Source organism: Jaculus jaculus, chromosome 4, assembly GCF_020740685.1.
Source record: "Jaculus jaculus isolate mJacJac1 chromosome 4, mJacJac1.mat.Y.cur, whole genome shotgun sequence".
In the NCBI taxonomy this organism is placed as follows: domain Eukaryota; kingdom Metazoa; phylum Chordata; class Mammalia; order Rodentia; family Dipodidae; genus Jaculus; species Jaculus jaculus.
In genome coordinates, this window is record NC_059105.1 from 160,333,157 (window position 1) to 160,355,318 (window position 22,162).

At 42.6% G+C, this 22,162-nt stretch overlaps 1 protein-coding gene across 1 annotated transcript in view; it reads right to left on the reverse strand.

Annotated features, from left to right (window-relative positions):
• Positions 1-22,162, reverse strand: part of Slc15a2 (solute carrier family 15 member 2) — a 44,298-nt gene that overhangs the window by 11,848 nt on the left and 10,288 nt on the right. Inside the window, exons 4-17 of the mRNA XM_045148304.1 lie at positions 21,444-21,536; positions 18,736-18,835; positions 15,934-16,024; positions 15,299-15,376; positions 9,185-9,267; positions 8,541-8,627; positions 8,311-8,400; positions 8,173-8,217; positions 6,854-6,886; positions 5,788-5,876; positions 4,510-4,591; positions 3,314-3,448; positions 2,747-2,911; positions 2,317-2,363 (exon numbers count right to left, since the gene is read on the reverse strand). Coding sequence (XP_045004239.1) covers positions 2,317-2,363; positions 2,747-2,911; positions 3,314-3,448; positions 4,510-4,591; positions 5,788-5,876; positions 6,854-6,886; positions 8,173-8,217; positions 8,311-8,400; positions 8,541-8,627; positions 9,185-9,267; positions 15,299-15,376; positions 15,934-16,024; positions 18,736-18,835; positions 21,444-21,536 — 1,218 coding nt within the window. The remainder of the gene's footprint in view (positions 1-2,316; positions 2,364-2,746; positions 2,912-3,313; positions 3,449-4,509; positions 4,592-5,787; positions 5,877-6,853; positions 6,887-8,172; positions 8,218-8,310; positions 8,401-8,540; positions 8,628-9,184; positions 9,268-15,298; positions 15,377-15,933; positions 16,025-18,735; positions 18,836-21,443; positions 21,537-22,162) is intronic.

Below are 22,162 nucleotides of genomic sequence, written 5' to 3' on the forward strand. Positions count from 1 at the left end.
AACTCATTCAAAAAGTTAAAGTCACCCATAATAGGTGGTTATCATTGCATCTCAGTTTTCAGAAATCTTGGACTCTTCCAGAACTAGTTTTCTAAACATAAATCCTTAAGTTACCACCTAAAGGTGGGTTTTTGTTATACATTTTGCTGTCCGAGTAGTAATATTTTTGTTTTCTGCCTTTAAAAATTATTATTATTAGTTGGGCATGGTGGCGCATGCCTTTAATCCCAGCACTTGGGAGGCAGAAGTAGGAGAATCACCGTGAGTTTGAGGCCACCCTGAGACTACAGAGTGAATTCTAGGACATCCTGAGCTAGAGTGTGAGACCCTGCCTTGAAAAAAACATTATTATTATTATTTTACAAAGGAATAACCTTATATAGTTTTATATCCCCTCTCCCCATTTGTAGTTTTGTTGGAGTTTACTGTTGGATCATTGAGGCCTCAGTCAGTCTTGGGGGGGGGGGTGCTGTACCTCAGGATATTTCTACCCACTCTGTGGCTCTTACAATCTTCCCACCTCCTCTTCCACAGTGGTCCCTGAGCCTTAGTCCATTAGCAGTCTGGTTTCTTGATGATTTCTGCATAGCCTCAAAGTTTCTGGTTTGATGTGTTTTCATTGACCACAGTGTCTGTCGTCTTTCCCCTGGAGCTGGTTGTCAGGCTAGTACTGGGAGCTGTACCTGTCTTGCCACTTCCTCTGCAATTTCTCATGGATGCCAGCATAGGTGATAGAGATGGCACATCTTATGGTAGGTGGGTGAGTTTCCATACTGTAGTGGTTATCACATTTGCCTCACATTTATATTTTGATAGGTTTAGTTTAGGTCTCTAAGTTTTGGAGATAAGGAGGGAAATTCCCTCTAGCAACCCAAATGTTGATTCCCAGGATTTATGTCACACTGGTGTAGAAAGCACCTCTTCCCAAGACCTATGACCTGCTATCTTCCTTCTTGTCTTACTTGTTTTGAGCAGTTAATATTTTCCAAAGTATTCCAAGGCAGGTTCTTATTGTGACTACTCTACTCTCCAGTAAATTCCAAATTACCTTTAAAAGTTTGCTAATATGCTATTCTCAATAATAACTATTTGATTTTAGTAGCCATGGGTGTGTGTATTTGTCTACTTCACGTCAAATGAAATAGACATGTCTAATGCCACTGAAGAAGTGACCTTTATGGTACCTCATCTCTGAATCGATCCTGTACCATCTAATAAGACCTTCAGTCTTTCTTTTTTTTTATAACTTTTTTTAAAAATTTATTTATTTATTTATTTGAGAGTGACAGACAGAGAAAGACAGATAGAGGGAGAGAGAGAGAATGGGCGCGCCAGGGCTTCCAGCCTCTGCAAACGAACTCCAGACGCGTGCGCCCCCTTGTGCATCTGGCTAATGTGGGACCTGGAGAACCGAGCCTCAAACCAGGGTCCTTAGGCTTCACAGGCAAGCACTTAACCGCTAAGCCATCTCTCCAGCCCCAGTCTTTCTTTTTTAATGAGAGAGAGAAAGAGAATTAGTGTGCCAGAGCCTCCAGCCACTGCAATTGAACTCCAGATGTGTACACCCCCTTGTGCATATGTGCAACCTTGTGTATTGTGTCACTGTGTGTCTGGCTTACATGGGACCTGAGGAGTCAAATATGAGTCCTTAGACTTTGCAGGCAAGCACTTTCACCGCTAAGCTATCTCTCCAGCCTGACCTTCAGTCTTTGGATGCCCAATGTCAACTACAGCATGATACCTCTATTTATTTCTAATACAAACTGTGCTTTAAAAGAAAGATATTGCATGGGCATAGCGGCACACACCTTTAATCCCAACTCTCAGCAGGCAGAAGCAGAAGGATCACTGTGACTTCAAGGCCAGCCTGAGACTACACTACAGAGTGAGTTCTAGGTCAGCTTAGGACCCTACCTCAAAAGAAGAAGAAGAAGAAAAAAAACAGATAGATATCAAACTATGAATAATACATGGAGGTATATTCGCTCACTTCTAAATTTCTGTCTGCTGAGCACAAAACTGTGCTCAGTGATTTTCCTGAGAGCAAGATAAGTGGATAAGATTAGGGCAGCAGAGCACAGAAGGCATCCACAGATACAGGGTCACCTCTGAGTCCTGTAAGAGAAAGCAAGCCATTCAGCTCCTCACTATCCTGGACCATGCCCCCCGATACCACTGCCCCTGACATGGCCAGCAAGATAAATTCCTATTCAGAAAAAGTAGAATGTGAACTCTCTTCATCTAAAGTCCCAAAGATCAATAGAGAACCAAGATTCAAGAGAAAGGAGTCCCGAGGGGCCCTCCTTGGCATCAAACCTGACAGCTGTCATCCCATTGGTGGTTTTGCTTCCCGCATCCTTTACCTACAATACAGAAAGTAAAAATCAGTAAAAAGGAAAAAAAAAAAGCTGACAAGAAACCTATAACCAGAACACTTAATCTTCACATGGATCCTTGATAAGACATCAATGAGCCAGTCATCCTCAAAATGACAACTTAGGGGCTAAAGGGATGGCTTAGTGGTTAAGATGCTTGCATGCAAAGCCAAAAGACCCAGGTTTGATTCCCCCAGGACCCACATTAGCCAGCTGCGCAGGTAGCACATGCATCTGGAGTTTGTTTGCAGTGGCTAGAGCCCCTGACATGCCCATTTGCTCTGTCTCTCTTTCTCAAGTAAGTAAATAAAAGTTTAAAAATACTTTTTTCTTAAAAAAAAATTTAGAACGCAAGTAATTCCTCAACTTACCATCATGCTGTAAATACTTTTCCCATCCTCATGAATGATCAAACTGTACCAGTGCTTCTCCTCCACAGGATGCTCGTTGTGGACAGACAAATTGTGGTATTTCAGGTAGACGTGGAAGCCCTGGAACTTCGTTTTCAGGTGTAGTTTAGAATAGTGCGTTGGTTTCTGTAGAACGAAATTACCCATTACGCTCACTTCCTTATCCCAGCTTGACATCGTAATCTCCAGGCATTTCAGGGCAAGTGACCTTCATCAGATACTAGCAGTTTCTTTCTGTAAACGAGCTGTTTCATGGCTAGTACCTTACAGTAGGAAATAGAGACATGCATCCATATTTATGGGTATGTAAGATATTCATTACAGGATTATGTATGACAACAAAAATGGTGAATACCGATATGAAAATGCTTGAGTAAATGGTATTTCTAGGGTGGACTATTGGGTACCTGTTAAAACCATGTTATCAGAGATCATCTAAGGAGTAGGAGGACCTGACAGAGGGTGAAGAAAACAGTCAAGGCCACCACGGCAAATAACATCTCTGATTCACTCAGGCCCATACCTCACCTGAAAGGCTTTGACGGGCTCCACCAGCAGAGAACTGTTGCCATTTCCCGTCACCATCACTTGCACTTCATTATCTGCCAGGTTCAAGACTTGTAGGAAAATTTCCTGAGAGCCTGGCTGGGTTGGGGTCATCCCCTGAATGACAGATAAATCCCCCTTCAGATATAAGAACAAATATCCCAGTCCCGTCTTTTATAACCAACCCTTCTAGCCAAGGGGACATAATTTTCTCCCTCTGAAGAGCACTTGGGTTAGAAAGCTATAAAAGCAGTTTGGAGGGAGAAACTCCAGCAAACAAACCCCATCCTTTATAGTTCTGTTGGAAGCCTTATGCTTCATTCCCTAATAGTGGCTTTTTGATTGACAGAAAGGAATTTACCTGAGTATTTGTTTGCCGAGGCATCATATGAGCCTACGCATGTTCTCCAAACATATGGCCAGGTATCTTGGATATGAGTGTTTTGGAATTCTATGAAAATGAGCCGAATAGCTCAGGGGACGGTGGGCCCTGCCGCACATTGCTGCTTTACTCATCACAGATATTTACAATGCACCTATGCAGAGCAGATACTGCTTTGGTCTGAATCAGATGTCCCCCCTCGGCTCATGTGCTCTGAATGCTTACTCCCCAGTTGCCGTCAACTGGAGAGCTGGAGCCCCGGCAGGAGGAGGTGTGCCACTAGGGGTGGACCTTGATGCTTATTAGTCCCTAGCTTACAGCGTAACTTTGGTTCACTCTCTTGCTGCTGTTTTCTACCTACTATGGCAGAAGGGATGTCCAAGCCAGGCGTGGTGGCGCACGCCTTTAATCCCAGCACTCAGGAGGCAGAGGTAGGAGGATCGCCGTGAGTTCGAGGCCACCCTGAGACTACATAGTGAATTCCAGGTCAGCCTGGGCTAGAGTGAAACCCTACCACCCCCCCCCCCAAAAAAAACCCATAAAGAGGTAATGTCCAGCCTCTGCTTATGCCACGTTTTTCCCTGCCACAGTGCAGTTTCCCCTTGAGGCCATAAGCCAAAACAAATCCGCTCCTCCTTTCAGCTGCATTTGGTTGGGTGCTTGGTCCCAGCAGTGAGAAGGTAACTACAACAGGTACTAATGTTAAGTCCCAGGGATTCAAGATGTAACAAATCAGAAGAGTAATTAGGCAGATAGGGTCCTGCACTCCTGGAGCTTAGGACTTTCTTGAACTCACATCTATTTTTATCTCTACAACGGCTGCAACAGCGAATGCCAGGCATGCTAGAATCATACCAACAGCCATTTTCCTAAGTGATCTGCAGGGAAAATAAAAAAAGAGAGGCCGTTATGTCTATCCCTTAGTTGAATGTACAAACCCCAGACTACTTAACCTACTTGAATGTCCTCTTCTAATTCCTTCTGTTTCTTTTATTTTTCTAAAATTCCCTTTCATACGTCCCTTTTCCTCCTCTTACCCTTCACGTTAAACTACTCTTCTTTGTAATATATCACTTTTCTCGCTTGTACTTGTGATGATGATGATTTTGAGCCATGATGTATTAGCAGCAAAAATAATGGCAATATGATCATATCTGTTGAATAGTTAGTACAGATTGAATGCTACGTATTCTTAAATTCGATTTTCTCTTCAGAAGCCTTTGTTGGCCCTCTTTGTAAGGAAGACTCTTTCCCTCTCTGTACTTCCCTGGCATTTCGATCTTCCCCTCCCCGGTTACTTAACATGTTCCCTGTGGTCTACCTCCCTCGATAACCAGTGAGCTCCTTCAGGAACTTTTTCATGGTACTTCATCCCTAATATCTGCTTACTGAGTAATATGAATGTGCTTAAAGGAGTCATCAATCCACTGTCACGACTAAATTTCTATTGAATTAGAGATGGAAGGAGTCTTGAAACACGCCCCCCCCCCCCGCCCTGCCAAATGTTACAAATGATAGTTTCCACTTAGGATGGGAGTGGTGAGTAGTAACTGAAAACAACTTTACATGGCTCCCCTTTATTGCCACGGGACAGCGGGAGACATAAAGCAATTGGTTTTCATCCAAAGCCTTGGACTTCTTTGAAGAGACAGCAAGGAGAAATGCAGCACATTAGTTTAGGGGCAACCCTGACATGAAGCCCAAAGCTACCCCTTCAAACAAGGCACACTGAGTTAAATACACAGCCTTGCCATCGATACTCATTAATTAGCTAGCCTCTCCACTTGCCCACATTAATGGGCACTTAGCCCAACATTCGATATAGAAATAGAAAAGTGAGCCGGGCGTGGTGGCGCACACCTTTGATCCCAGCACTCGGGAGGCATAGGTAGGAAGATCGCCGTGAGTTCGAGGCCACCCTGAGACTACGTAGTGAGTTCCAGGTCAGCCCAGACCAGAGTGAGACCCTACCTTGAACCCCCCCCCCCAAAATAAAAGAAATAGAAAAGTGAAAAATCAAAATATGTCATAATTTAAGTATAAATATAATAAATTTTGAATAACGAGCACTTACGAGAAGTTAATTCCACACTTGGCGATCAGACGATAAATGACAAGATCAAACAGTGGGATGAAGATAAGAACCAAAAAGGGATTTAGTACCTGGAATACCATGGTAAAAAGGATCAGTCCAAGCGCTCTCTGATGAATGTGAGCTCATTCTCTCCTCTGCTTGCATTCCCTCACATCCATGCACACAGAATGAGTCAGTCCACTTTTCTCAGTCCTTCACACCCAACTCTTTTTTTTTTTCTTCTTGGTTTTTCAAGGTAGGGTTTCACTCTAGCCCAGGCTGACCTGGAATTCACTCTGTAGTTGCAGGGTGGCCTCGAACTTACAGCAATCCTCCTACCTCTGCCTCCCGAGTGCTGGGATTAAAGACATGCGCCACCATGCCCAACTCACACCCAACTCTTTATTCCACTTGCATAGCACTTTGGCTTCCACATATCTCAAAGGACTAGTTTGGGTTTTTTTGGGTTTTTTTGTTTGTTTGTTTTTTCTTCTGAGCTTGTTTTTCTCAGTCGTTAGGAATTCTTCATTCCTATTTTCCTTATATTCTCCAGTTTTACAGCCCATGGCCAGGAAAGGGGGGGGGAATTGAGAATTAAACAAGGGGCTAAAAAAAAAAGAAGACCTGACAGTCACCAGTTAGCAGAGATTATGACTGTTTTGTTGCTCACAAAACAAAAGTTTACTCTTTCTTTGACAATATTCCCAATTAGACTATTTTGCCATAAAAAGATGATTCAACACCCATGGACTTGAACACACTCTCCTTGGAGATGGGCAGGAGTGACATCCTTAGCAAGGGAGACTATATCTATATCTATATCTATATCTATATCTATATCTATATCTATATCTATATCTATATCTATATCTATCTATCCACACACACATACATACATACACACATATATGACATGTAAGGTTTAAAGAAAATGTTTTCATCTCTGCTTGGCTCTCTTCATCACACAATGAGAAGTTATTCAGAGGATGACATGACGGTTGACCCAAACAAGCCATAGATGATGTAAGAAATTCATGCCCACACCCACAGAGAAGTCTCCTCCTACCTGCATCTGGTCTGGCTGGAGCACAAAAAAACCCTGAAACATTATATAGGTTATAGTTAGATGCCAGCAGAAGATAAAAAAAGAATGGACAATGATCAAGTAAGAAGTATATAAAAGGCAACTCATCAGGTCTTTAGGTCAGGGCCCCTGTTTTGCTGGAAAGGGTATTTGGAGCTAAGAATAGACTTGAAATGGCTTCTGGATATATTTTCTGAGGACAGATTGGTCTGAGAAAAAATATTCTTTTCTGGGTACAGGTTAAGTATGCCTGATCTAAAATGCTAGAAATTAGGATCATTTGTGTAATGCTTAATGTGCATTATGTGCATAAAGAGAATTTGGGGTGATGAGACTGATGTTTAAACCTGAAATTATTTTCTGTTTTACATAGCCTGAAAGTCATTTATCTAGTAATTGGCAATAATTTTATACATGAAGCAAAGTTTCCTGGTGTGGAATTTTCTACAGGTGGCATCACGTTAGTGTTCAAGAGGTTTGGATTTTGGAGCAATCAGGATTACAGATTTTTGGGTCATGACTGCTCAGTCTGTAGTATGCTCCTTGACTAGAGAGCAAATGGAGTTCGTGTATGGTTATTAATCTCTTCAGTTATGTTTGGTAATAATGGAAGGATACTCTGTTATGGTTAGGGAAAAGACTCCCATTGACATAGTACTTCCAAAGATGCTCTCCAGAGGGTCAACATCGTGATAAATTCTGAACAACTGGAGGAAGGGAGAGGTAAAACTATTTGGTAGGCATCTTATTTCACTCTGCCCTGTATTCTTCAGAATATAATAGAACAATTAGGAAGTGAAACAATTAAGAACAGAGTGGATCAAAGAATGAACGCTGGAAACAAGAGAAGAGAATATTCGCAACCTACCAATTCTTCCCATATCCATATAAAAAATACTCCATTTCCCAAAGGTCCCTTGGGTCCCTACTTGATACTGCCTGAGAGATGGGTTGAGCTGTGTGGTAACACCAATTAGACCTATTCTCGTCATGACCTAGATGGGCTTAGACAGGAGAAATTACCATCACAGTCCATGTTACTTCATCTTCCCTTCTCTCAAGACATCCTTGACAGAACCTCAACACTTCCCATCCTTTATGTTCTTGATTTCAGAAGGCAAGATTCTGGTTCTCATTTCTAGCCTAACTTTGTGTTTCGCTTTGTTTTCTACTTGGTCCTTTAGGCTGAACGAACAGGCCTGGGATCTTGAGTTTTCAGGTGAGATCATGAATGAGTTAATTTTTCTTCAATATGGATGATGAGGGATGCAATAGACTTTTCTGGAATCTCTTTTACTCACCAGATCCCCGTTCATTTTGGTGGCTTGCAGTGTCCATCGTGAGCCCTAGGGGTAGACAATTACTATTAGGAGCAATTCCATTCCTTCGAGAGGTAAGTGACTGAAGAAGGAAAGGGTGTCTTTCAAATGAACAATTACCTGCTGGTCCAAAAGAGCCCAGAACATGGGCAGTGGGATGTAGAGGAAAAGGATTCTGGTCAGTGCCTTCACATCTAGAATGAGCTGCTTCTGCAGGGGAAGACAGAGCAGGCAGGGTTGCGAGAAGTTCCAAATGCAGTCTTTGGGTTTCGAATAAAAATGATCAGAATCAGTAAGATAAGAGGTTCTAATGAGCCAAGAGTCTGAAAGGTTTTGCAATTTCAACTTACTGGGTATTTCTCGACTGCCCAATCTAGCCAGTGATGTCGCTTTGAAATGTCCCTAGAACGGTTCTTGAAGCGGTTGGAAACAGCAAACTAGGGCAGAGCACAAGTATCAGGGAAAGACAGAGAAAACGCTTCCCCTTGTTTCCCAATCCATTCTCCTTTCCCTTAAACACACACGCTTTTAGTGACTTACTCCACTCAGACATTGAATCTCAATGATCTCAACAGACATTGAACTTTAGAGTATTCAAAATATCATTTTACTTTTTTTTTTTTTTTTTTTTTTTTGGTTTTTGAGGTAGGGTCTCACTCTAACTCAGGCTGACCTGGAATTCACTAGGTAGTCTCAGGGTGGCCTCGAACTCATGGTGATCCTTCTACCTCTGCCTCCCGAGTGCTGGGATTAAAGGCGTGCGCCACCATGCCCGGTTCATTTTACCTTTTCTTATTTCCCGATAGAACCATCTATAATGATAGAGAGGCATTCTTTCCAATTTAAAATAAAGTGACTATCTTTTTACTTAAAGGCATGCACATGCAATAGGTCATTGGGAAAACGTATGCCCGTGTGTGCAGAACAATGTGTTCAGCATAGCACCTCTTTCCCTCTGAATTGAAAAGGACAGGCAAGCAATGCCCAAACTTACCCAGATGCATTTGAGAACTTGGGCCACTATGTTTCCTTCAGGAGGTGGTTTTTTGTACATCTTGCTTCCCATTGCAAACACAACTGAGGGGGCACACAGGCAGGGCTCTTAGATTCGCATTTACAAGATTTAGTATTTCAGGGCTGAGAACAGGTGGCGGAACTATGCAAGGAAGCTGACAAATACTATCTCATTGCAGAAGAGCCAGAGGATAAATAGTCGATTGATAGACATCTCCTCACATATTCTAGGCATCTGAGATGCAAGTCATATTTTGATTCAAAGCCATTATCCATCTCCACATTCTTATGTTGCCAACTGTGATTCTCTTTCACACTCCTATTACATCACCTCAGCTGCTCCTTGTTCTTCACTGCACGGCCCATCTCCTCCTCCTATTACATCACCTCAGCTCCTCCCTTGTTCTTCACTGCACTGCGCATCTCCTCCTCCTATTAAATCACCTCAGCTGCTCCCTTGTTCTTCACTGCACTGCCCATCTCCTCCTCCTATTACATCACCTCAGCTGCTCCCTTGTTCTTCACTGCACTGCCCATCTCCTCCTCCTATTACATCACCTCAGCTGCTCCCTTGTTCTTCACTGCACTGCCCATCTCCTCCTCCTATTACATCACCTCAGCTGCTCCCTTGTTCTTCACTGCACTGCGCATCTCCTCCTCCTATTAAATCACCTCAGCTGCTCCCTTGTTCTTCACTGCACTGCGCATCTCCTCCTCCTATTAAATCACCTCAGCTGCTCCCTTGTTCTTCACTGCACTGCCCATCTCATCCTCCTATTACATCACCTCAGCTCCTCCCTTGTTCTTCACGGCACTGCCCATCTTCTCTTCCTATTACATCACCTCAGCTGCTCCCTTGTTCTTCACTGCACTGCGCATCTCCTCCTCCTGTTACATCACCTCAGCTGCTCCCTTGTTCTTCACTGCATGGCCCATCTCCTCCTCCTATTACATCACCTCAGCTCCTCCCTTGTTCTTCACGGCACTGCCCATCTTCTCTTCCTATTACATCACCTCAGCTGCTCCCTTGTTCTCCACTGCACTGCACATCTCCTCCTCCTATTACATCACCTCTGCTGCTCCCTTGTTCTTCACTACACGGCCCATCTCCTCCTCCTATTACATCACCTCAGCTGCTCCCTTGTTCTTCACTGCACTGCGCATCTCCTCCTCCTATTACATCACCTCAGCTGCTCCCTTGTTCTTCACTGAACGGCCCATCTCCTCTTCCTATTACATCACCTCAGCTCCTCCCTTGTTCTTCACTGCACTGCCCATCTCCTCCTCCTATTACATCACCTCAGCTGCTCCCTTGTTCTTCACTGCACTGCGCATCTCCTACTCCTATTACATCACCTCAGCTGCTCCAATGTTCTTCACTGCACTGCCCAACTCCTCCTCCTATTACATCACCTCAGATCCTCCCTTGTTCTTCACTGCATGGCCCATCTCCTCCTCCTATTACATCACCTCAGCTCCTCCCTTGTTCTTCACTGCACTGCGCATCTCCTCCTCCTATTACATCACCTCAGCTCCTCCCTTGTTCTTCACTGCACTGCCCATCTCATCCTCCTATTACATCACCTCAGCTCCTCCCTTGTTCTTCACTGCACGGCCCATCTCCTCCTCCTATTACATCACCTCAGCTCCTCCCTTGTTCTTCACTGCACTGCCTATCTCCTCCTCCTATTATATCACCTCAGCTACTCCCTTGTTCTTCACTGCACTGCGCATCTCCTCCTCCTATTACATCACCTCAGCTGCTCCCTTGTTCTTCACTGCACTGCCCATCTCATCCTCCTATTACATCACCTCAGCTACTCCCTTGTTCTTCACTGCACTACCCATCTCCTCCTCCTATTACATCACCTCAGCTCCTCCCTTGTTCTTCACTGCACGGCCCATTCTGTCTCTCTCTCCCTCTCTCTCTTCCTCATAAATAAAAATCAAAATATTTTTTAAAAAATTTTAAGCCAGGAGTGTTGGCGCATGCCTTTAATCCCTGCACTCAGGAAGCAGAGGTAGGAGGATAACAGTGAGTTTGAGGCCACCCTGAGATTACAGTGAATTCCAGGTCAACCTGGGTTACAGTGAGACCCTACCTTAAAAAATTTAAGTTTACTTAATTTCCCATAACCCATATCTTCACTTCATATTTTTTCCTTTTATTTTCCAAGTAATTAGCAATGAGCTTTCTTTCCTTTCTCCCTTCTTCTTTCTTTCTCCCTTCCCTCCTTCTTTTCTTCCTTCCCTCCTCCTTCCCTCCCTCCCTCCTCCCTCTCTCCCTTCTTTTCTTTCCTTTCTGTCTCTTTCTTTCCTTCTTTCTTCCTTCCTTCCTTCCTTCCTTCCTTCCTTCCTTCCTTCCTTCCTCTCTCTCTCTCTCTCTCTCTTTCTTTCTTTCTTTCTTTCTTTCTTTCTTTCTTTCTCTCTCTGAGATAGGTTCTCTCTATGTAACCTACACTAGCCTGTAATTCACTCTGTGGCCTAGGCTGCCCTCTAACCTTTGACCCTCTCTTTGATGCCTCCTTAGGGCTAGGATCACAGGTACACTATGCATGAAGTTTCTTAGTTTTGTATGGAGACTTCTCCTTTATATTTGCCCTTTAAATGTGGGTGTGCCTTTAGGGTTTGATCCCAGTTTGGCTTCTTACCTTATTCTTTTATTTTGTTTTGTTTTTTGAGGCAGGGTGTCACTTTAGCACATGCTGACCCCTGGAATTCACTCTGTAGCCCCAGGATGGCCTAAGTCTCATGACAATTCATCTACCTTGGCCTACCTCCCAAGTCCTGGAATTAAAGATATGGGCCACCATGTTGGGTTACCTTGTTTTTGTTATCTGTGAGCTATCTGTCATCCAGGCCTGATTGCTGGCCTTATGACTCCAGAGCTATATCTATAGTCCAAATATTTTCTCTGGACTCTAAAATAGTTATTTATACATAACCATTTGGTGACTGTATTTAGGTGCTTCACAAACATCTTTAATGCAACACAGATCCATCAACATTGTCCCAAACTTGTCTCTCTTAGTATTTCAGTCTATTTTCTACCTATGGTTCATGTCAGAACCCCAGATTTAATACTGGTGTATTTTCTCCCTCACTTCACATATCTACTCATACCAAGGCTCATTAATACTACTAAGAGCAAAGATGAGGTACGCTGGGTGAAGCACTCACCTCAAGTAGGAAGTATTTGGGAAGGAGTTCACAATGCACTAAGAAAGATAAATATTATTCTTGCCTCACCTTCAATCCAATCCATCCTGCATATCATTGAAAAATAAAGATCTAAGAAGCATTTCTCCATTTACAATCTTTTTGTGTGTGTGTGTGTGTATTTCCCAAGGTACTCACAATAAAGTTCAAATTCCTTAACCACTTCAATGACTCTTTGGAATCTGGCTTCTCGCAATTTCTCTTCTTTATCTGTCACATGAGGTGATCAAATTCCCTTAATTCCTAAGTGAAACTATGTCTCACCTTGACTTATGGATACCATAATTTTTTCCATCACTTACAATCTCATCTTTGATTAACTGCTTTTCAACCTTGAGGTTTCATCCTAGAAGTCTTTTCTGTGGGAAAACCTGTACAACCCTCGGTTTTAATCACATGGCCGTTATATGAGTCTCAGTTCTCTTTATACTTCTCAATTGTGCTATTGATTGTACAATATTACAAATTCCTATTCATTTCTCTCTCTTCTTCTTTCTTTTTTTTTTTTTGTTCATATTTTATTTATTTATTTGAGAGCGACAGACACAGGGAGAAAGACAGATAGAGGGAGAGAGAGAGAATGGGCGCGCCAGGGCTTCCAGCCTCTGCAAACGAACTCCAGACGCGTGCGCCCCCTTGTGCATCTGGCTAACGTGGGACCTGGGGAACCGAGCCTCGAACCGGGGTCCTTAGGCTTCACAGGCAAGCGCTTAACCGCTAAGCCATCTCTCCAGCCCTCTTCTTTCTACTATATAAGTTCTTCAAGAGCATGAACTTTGTAGCTGTCTGAATCACCAGTGTGACTCCAATGCCTGGCACAGAATCTGTCACATAATAGGTATTACCAGCACCCATGAAATTAAGCAGTTGACTAAAGACAGATAAAGCACTTAACATTTCATAATTAGTAAAACATTTTTACTTTCACATCTCTTTTTGGCTTCATAGTTATTTTTTTCAGGAAGGTATTATAAGTCAATTTTATTCATTCTACGTAAGAATAGTGTTATAAAAGGCACCATAGTGATGAGAAGAAGTGACAGAGGAGTGCTCAACACTGAGACATCTCTATCACAACTTCCAAGGCTCAGGGTCCATTGTGGAAGAGGTAGTGGAAAGAATGTAAGAGCCAAAGGAAGGGTAGGACTCCTTACAATGCACTCTTCCAGACACAAAATGGCCTGGATATCCATGACTTCACAGTGTCTGGCACTACCTACACAAGACCAGTATAATAGGAGAAAAAGATGATGACCTCAAACTAAAAGAGAGACTGATTAAGAGGGGGAGGGGATATGATGGAGAGTGGATTTGTGAAGGGGAAAGTTGGAGGGGGGGGGAATTATCATGGCTTATTGCCTAGAATTATGGAAGTTGTCAATAATAAAAAAATCAAAAAAGAGCCGGGCGTTGTGGCGCATGCCTTTAATCCCAGCACTCAGGAGGCAGAGGTAGGAGGATCTCCGAGAGTTCGAGGCCACCCTGAGACTACATAGTGAATTCCAGGTCAGCCTGAGCCAGAGTGAGACCCTACCTCGAAAAACCAAAAAAAAAAAAAAAAAAAAAAAAAAAAAAAACCAAAAAAGAATAGTGTTGCATAAATACATAGCTATGTAAGTATTTGTAGTGTCTCCAGTACAAGAATATTATTCATAGTTACTTTAATATATAATATTTTTAGGCAATGATCCAAAGAAACAGAGATAGTACTAATCAGTGGAGAACCCAAGAAAATATTTGGGGCAATGTTTCACATTGAAGGAATTATATGATCCTAGCTCTCCCAGAAGAAGTTTCTGTGGAACTGGGAACTGTACCAGCCTCCGTGAAGGAAGTACTGGGACCAAACACTGAGTCTCTGGGCTCCCTTCCCTCTATTGAGCTCTTTATGTGCTTCAACTGGATGTGTTCCAGAGGGGTGTCACCCTGAGGCTCAGAGTGAGAACAGGTTTCCAGGTCAGCGGTTAGAAACAATCACACCCAAGTTTTCCCTCAGAGAACTTGCCTAAACTAAGCAGGCTCCCACATCCCCCCCTTCTCCAGGACAGGATTCTCAGTGGTAGAGAGAATGCCACTTGATCTACGTTGCATCACTCTCCAAGAACTTGCCAAACTCTTTGTTCAAGAGAAAACTCCTTAGGAGTTTTACAAGCATGGGGGGGAAATTAGCTAAATTTAGACGTTGCTCTCAAAGACCTAGAGAATTGAAAATGTCATCCATTTATCAGAAAAGCAAGTTCCATATGATAGATACACTGGTTTGAGAAGGGATGAATTATCTTCTTTCTTCCTGATATTTTCATAAATAGCAGTGAACCTTAACCTTGAGTATGTATTACAATCACCTGAGACACTGAATAGAGGCCAAACTCCTGATTAGTCCTGCACATGCTCCGCAGATGTTTTTAAAGCTCCTAGTAAGATTTCTTTCTTTCTCTCTTTCTTCCTTCCTTTCTTCCTTCCTTCCTTCCTTCCGTTCTCTCTCTCTTTCTTTGTTTTGTTTTGTTTTTCATGGTAGGGTCTCACTGTAGCCCAGGCTGACCTGGAATTCACTATGGAGTCTCAGGGTGGCCTCGAACTCATGGCAATCCTCCTACCTCTGCCTCCCGAGTGCTGGGATTAAAGGCGTGTGCCACCGTACCTGGCTAGCTCCTAGGAAAATCTCTATCAATTTTGCAACTGTATAATTGTTTTTAAAGGTTTCTGACTTCTTTAGTAATTTCTCACTGAAGTCGAGGGAAAACCCTTACAATAACACTTCTCTAACAGGGTTAGTATCAGGATTCAGTGAAAGAGTTTGTGTTAAGTGTTTATATTAGGCTTTCCTTGTGGCAGGCATCACTGACAGTTAATGTGCTTTCCACGCTATCCTTACCAAGGGCTACTACCATGAGCAATCCTGGAACTCCAAAGGCCAGTGCATAGCAGTCTTCCCCAAAACATTTAACATCTCCTGAAGAAAACAGGGGTAAAAGAGCAACTATGAATTTTTTTTCATTAAAAACATTTTAAGTTTATTTTAGTTAATGTTTTAAATTTTTGAATTTATTTATTTGAGAGAGAAAGACAGAAAGAAGGAGGCAGATAGAAAGTAAGAGAGAATAAGCATGCCAGCGCCTCTAGCCATTGCAAACAAACTCCAAATGAATGGGCCACCTTGTGTATCTGGCTTATGTGGGTCCTGGGGAATAGAAGCTGGGTCCTTAGGCTTCACAGGCAAGCCCCTTGACTATTAAGCCATCACTCTAGCCCTAACTATGAATTTTTAGTCCTTGACATTTTACTCTGAAAGTTTAGGTTCTTTGTATAGACAGAGCTATCCTCTTTTCTCCCACTGACTGATCCATAACCATTATTCTGGGCCAGACAAATCAAGATTCAAAGAAATTCTCACATATTCCCAAGGCCTTCTAAAAGGAGACTCAGATAGACCACAGGCAGCTCTGAACAGGGTTTTGGTTGGCCAGAGGAAAACCTTCCATGACCAGCCCCACAGGAAAGGATGCTAACCTCTCAGCATGGGTGTAATAAATGTAGAAATCAAACTTCCTGCATTGATGGACAGGTAGAAGACTGAGAAATATCTAGTCCGCTCCTCTGCCTGAAATAAACAAGGTCAGTCATCAGTGTAAGGTGCCTCCTACCTCTACCCCAGCCCCCGACCCCATGTTCACTTCAGATCATGGTATATACAATGTGATAGATTCAGATACTGCCTCCATATCTGACCACATTGCAGTTACTTAATAACACCGCTGGCTGGCCCTAGACAAACATTTATTTATCTTCTAAACTCCAGTAAAGGCAACTTTATCATCTTTTTACCCTTTTAGCTCAGCAAAAGTGAGTATCCTGCCCTCAATGCCACTCCTGGGTCTTATACAATTCTACTATAATATTTGCTTATTGTATTAAATGTCTCTCTCTGTGTTGTGATGTTCTTTAGGGCAGACTTTTTTTTTTTTTCATTAATTTCTCCTAATGCCTAGTACCTAGAACAGCATCTTGCATATATTAAAGACCCAATCAATGTTTGTTGATTATACTAATTAAGCAAACGTCTGCTTGATTTATATAACAAAGTAGCATGCAGTAATAGTAAGACAAGGTTCCAGGATAGGGCAGTAATATGCTGACCCAGCAGGATAGTTCAGCTCGTGATTAAAGGAGATCTTCCAGAGAGTATAAAATGAGCCTAGAAATGACTTGCAGAAGATTGGAGGTAGGCTTGGCCTATTAGTTGATATATCTGTGGGTCCACAAAATAAGATAACTTTCAAGTCAAGTGCTACTGAGTGATTCACTATGTACCCTTGTGCTTCCTTCTAGCACCTAGCTCCTTCCCTGACACCACAGTGCAATCATTCCATCACCATGTTCAATTTATGACGTGTTCTGCTTCCTCTTCCGGTTCCCACTCAAAACCTGTTTTACACATCCACTTTGCCTAGTTCATTGAACATAAGATCCAACTTGCCCAGAGTTTGTCATTTCTCTAATATCAGCAAATAATGATGTGGGGACTCTCAATAAGAAGAGAGTTCAAAATAATACAAATGGGGCTGGGGTGATGACTTAGCAGTTAAGGCGCTTGCCTGCGAAGCCTAAGGACCCATGTTCAACTCTCCTGATCACAGGTAAGCCAGATGCACAAAGGTGAGGCAAGCGCAAGGTAGCACATGACCATTAGGTGGCGCAAGCATCTGGTGTTTGATTTCAGATTTCAGTTACTGAGGCCATGGAGTGCCAATTCTCTCTCTCTCTAAAATAAATATTTTTTTTAAAATTGCAAATTGTCTGATAAGCCAAACACAGGAAGACAAGGCAGAGAAAGAGAAAACAGAGGCAGAAAAAAAAAAAAAAAAGCTGGGCACGGTGGCACATGCCTTTAATCCCAGTACTCAGGATCCAGAGGTAGAAGGATTACCATGAGTTTGAGGCCACCTGAGACTACAGTGAATTCTCAGCCTGTGTCAGAGTGAGACCCTACCTCGATAAAAACAAAAACAAACAAACAGAAAAAGGAATTATAGAAATTGTGTCAGAGAGGATAGGGAAGGAAAGAGCAGGGCACACAGAGAGACTGAGGAGGGAGAGGAAGAGAGAAAACAGAGTCAGGATAAACAGTTATCTAAAAAGGAACAGATACATGAAGTTTAAAAAAGAAACCCAAAGACATAACACCAAACAAAAGAGAGGAAGCCCAAAATGTTGGCTAATCTAAGAATAAATTGTTTGCTTGCCTAATTGTCACAACTTCCTCATACGGGCTGATTTTCACCTTGGTCATACTGTTCATTTTTCCATGGGGAATGGAGAGTATTTAAGGAAAGCAGAGAATGATTAGCTAGGGAAATCTTTGAAAAGCCATTTTATCTCAGTCTAACTGGTCGTTTTCCACCTTCACAAAATCACTTCCATACTACTTGACATCACCCATTTCTAAAAAGATTGCCATATTTCTTGGTTAAAAAAAAAAACCCTCAAATGAGAGTGGGATATCTACTAAGTAGCTAAATTCCTATAAGCTTCAACTTGTTGGTCTCAGATTTAAACATAGTCATAGTCCAATATTTATAAACAGCTGTGAGTACTCTCCTTGCTTGTTATCTTTAAAAAAAAAAACTGATTTATTTTTTTTATTTATGTAAAAGAAAGACGGAGAGAGAGAGAGAGAGAAAATGGACATGACAGGGCCTCTAGCCATTGCAAACGAGCCCCCGATGCATGCGCCACCTTGTGCATCTGACTTTATGTGGGTCCTGGGGAATCGAACCTGGGTCCTTTGGCTTTACTGGTACTGCTAAGCTATCCCTCCAGCCCTTCTTATCTTTTAAAAAATATTTTATTTATTAGAGAGAAAGAAAGAAATAGGTAGACAGAGAGAGAATGGACATGCCAGGGCCTCCAGGCACTGCAAACAAACTCCAGAATGTGTGCACCACCTTGTGCATCTGGCTTACATGGGTACTGGGGAATCAAACCTGGGTCCTCAGGCTTTGCAGGCAAGCACCTTGACCGCTAAGCCATCTCTCCAGCCCTCCTCCTTTCTTATCTTATTCAGACTAAAGTTCCCCACGTTCTTCAACCTTTTTGTCACATGGCATATCCATGTTCAACCTTGTTTACTTTCCTTTGCATGCCTTTCAGTTTTTCTCTCTACCGATAATTAGTATCCAGCATTGAACCAACTCCTCAGGTTGGATCTAATCAATAGAATTGCTTTAGTATTGGCTAATGACTACCTGGAAAGCGGCTCCTATTGATGCTGGCTGCACATTCTTGAAAACACAGAAATGATAGGACTCTTACATGTTTTTCTTCAAACTGGTCTCCGCCAAAAGCTGCCACGCAGGGTTTGATACCTCCTGTCCCCAAAGCTATTAGACTCAGGCCAAGCAATGATAAGACTCTGAAATGGAGAGGTGAGGATATTCACTAAGTTGAAATCACACCAACTGTAAAGACGGACTCTTTTTTTTTTTTAATTTTTATTTATTTATTTGAGAGCAACAGACACAGAGAGAAAGACAGATAGAGGGAGAGGGAGAGAATGGGCACGCCAGGGCTTTCAGCCTCTGCAAACGAACTCCAGACGCGTGCGCCCCCTTGCGCATCTGGCTAACGTGGGTCCTGGGGAACCGAGCCTCGAACAGGGGTCCTTAGGCTTCACAGGCAAGCGCTTAACCGCTAAGCCATCTCTCCAGCCCAAAGACGGACTCTTTTAAAGAGGAAGATGAGTATAGGAGGGCAATCTCTCCTTCACATTTGTACCTGGTGGCACTTTCCACTTCTCTCTACTCTCAGAAATACTCACGGGCTCTTACCACCTCCAGGAGGTTTGAGCCTTTGCTAGAAATGGCCTTCTAGTTCTATTCACTGTTTGCATGCAACATGTGGCATTAGACTCACAAGCTAACACAGTGGTTCCCACTCATACTTTAGCATATCAATGGAAAGACCATAGGGAACTCTAATTTTATATACCCTTGCTAACAACTAAAGACAACATTAAAATTTATCATAATAAATAAGAGTAGTATCAATGATTTTTTGTGGATCTCCAATAGGAAGGTGTCTAATGTTAGATTTCAAATAAAGCTCCCAAAATGTATTTTAAAAGTACATGATGAGCCGGGCATGGTGGTGCACGCCTTTAACCCCAGCACTCAGGGGGCAGAGGTAGGAGGATCGCCATGAGTTCGAAGCCACCCTGAGACTACATAGTGAATTCCAGGTCAGCTTGGACCAGAGTGAGATCCTACCTCGAAAAACAACAACAACAACAAAAAAAAAAAGTACATGAATAGGCATCTTAAAACATGAACAATTATAAATTCTTGAACAATTACAAACCTGTTTCCTAACTGAACGAAAAGATAATCAGAATCCATCAAATATTTTTGGCTCTATAGACACCAACACCTTAAGTAGACAGCTACAATGAAATGGGAATATACAGAACTGCACATACATGGAAATATTGCAAACTATGAATATGACTTCTATGATAAATTGACTGAATTAATTTTAATTTTATTTTTATTTATTTATTTTAGAGAGAGAAAAAGAGGCAGATATAGAGAAGGGGAGAGAGAATGGACATGCCAGGGTCTCTAGCCACTGCAAATGAACTCCAGATGCATGTACCACCTTATGCATCTGACTTATGTGGGTCCTTTGGCTTTGCAGACAAGTGTCTTAACCGCTAAGCCATCTCTCCAGCCCTGAATTCATTTTTTTTTTTTAATCCTTGATGATAAATGGATAGAGTAACAGGCAAGGGAATATAGAAGGTATAAAGGTTTTCTTATTATCAAGCATATGGAGTATTTTCAAGAAAAGGATGCTAACAGTCTACAAGTCTTCAAATACTTATGAACTCAGTGCAGGAAAGAATTCAAATGCTCATAAAACTTTTTTTAAAAATTTTTTTGTTTTTTTTTTTTAATTTATTTGAAAGTGACAGAGATAGAAAGAGGCAGATAGAGAGAGAGAGAAAGAATGGGCGCACCAGGGCTTCCAGCCACTGCAAACAAACTCCAGATGCGTGTGCCCCCTTGTGCATCTGGCTAACGCGGGTCCTGAGGAATTGAGCCTTGAACCAGGGTCCTTAGGCTTTGCAGGCAAGCGCTTAACTGCTAAGCCACCTCTCCAGGCCTCATAAAACTTTTTTTATCTTAACCAACACGGTAATGAAACTGTAGGTTCGAAGATAAAGCAACATTTCTGGAAATAAAATAAAATGTCATTGGGGCTAAGAGATGGCTCAATTGATAAAGCACTTGCCTCACCAGCTTGAAGACCTGAATTTAATCCCCAGGACCCACAGAAAAAGGCCAGGTGTGCAGGCACACCTCTGTGATCATAGCACTTAGGAGGCAGAGCCAGAAAAATTCCTGGGGCTTGCTGGCCAGCCAGCCTAGCCAGTGAGAAACTATCTCAAAAAAAAGCTGGACAGTGCCGGGCGTGGTGGCGCACGCCTTTAATCCCATCACTCAGGAGGCAGAGGTAGGAGGTTCACCGTGAGTTCGAGGCCACCCTGAGACTACATAGAGAATTCCAGGTCAGCCTGAATTAGAATGAGACCCTACCTTGAAAAACTAAAAAAAGAAAAAAAGAGAAGAAAAGAAAAAAAAAAAAAGGCTGGACAGTGTTCTTGAGGTTGTACTCCGGCCTCCATGCACACTTTCACACACATGTGCACCTGCACCACACATATGAACATGTACACACAAACATGGAAAACGAAAAGTCATCTGTAATGAAATCTGTAATGAAAAATCCTGAGACATACCTGTCTAATATATTTTTTTTAAATGTGGTTCAGCTGAGCGTGGTGGCGCACGCCTTTAATCCCAGCACTCGGGAGGCAGAGGTAGGAGGATCGCCGTGAGTTCGAGGCCATCCCGAAACTCCATAGTGAATTCCAGGTCAGCCTGGGCTAGAGTGAGACCCTACCTCAAAAAAAAAAAAAAAAAAAAAAAATGTGGTTCAGTGAATTCCATGATTTTACTTACGTATGTAGCATTTTTCCCCCCAGTATTGGTATGGCGCCCAAAGACTTGAGTACATGACCAAGCACGTACACCAGGGAGAGATAGATGATTGTCCTGTGGAGAGAGTTAAATCGGTAAGCCTGTGCATTATTCAGAGACTTGAGCAAGACAGACCCAGTGTTCCCATTCTCAGTAAACAGAGGAGGAGTAGGGGGTGGAGGAGGAAATACTTAACTGGGAAACACAATGAGAAACAATGATGAATGGAGTAAATAAAAGGCAGTGTGAGGCTTCATCCTGTAGTATTTACTTAGAGCTAACAGACATCTACTTCAGGTTCTCCTCTCAGATCTGCCTTCCCTTATGTCTCATATATACGCAGAGCAACCTTACTTTCAAACAGCTACATCAAGGACTGGTGGGTGGGCTGGAGAGATGGCTTAGCGGTTAAACACTTGCCTGTGAAGCCTAAAGACCCTAGTTCGAGGCTAGGACCCATGTAAGCCAGATGCGCAAAGTGGCGCACGCACCTGGAGTTTGTTTGCAGTGGCTGGAGGCCCTGGCATGCCCATTCTCTCCCTTTCTCTCTCTCTCTGTCGCTCTCAAATAAATAAATAAAAATAAACAAAAAATGGTGGGTTTGTAGCAAGCATGGTGATATGTCCTATTAGTAAAACTGGTAGAACAGGATCTTGGAGTGTTTATCTCAAGAAACATATTTGGCTCTAGAAAGCAAGAGG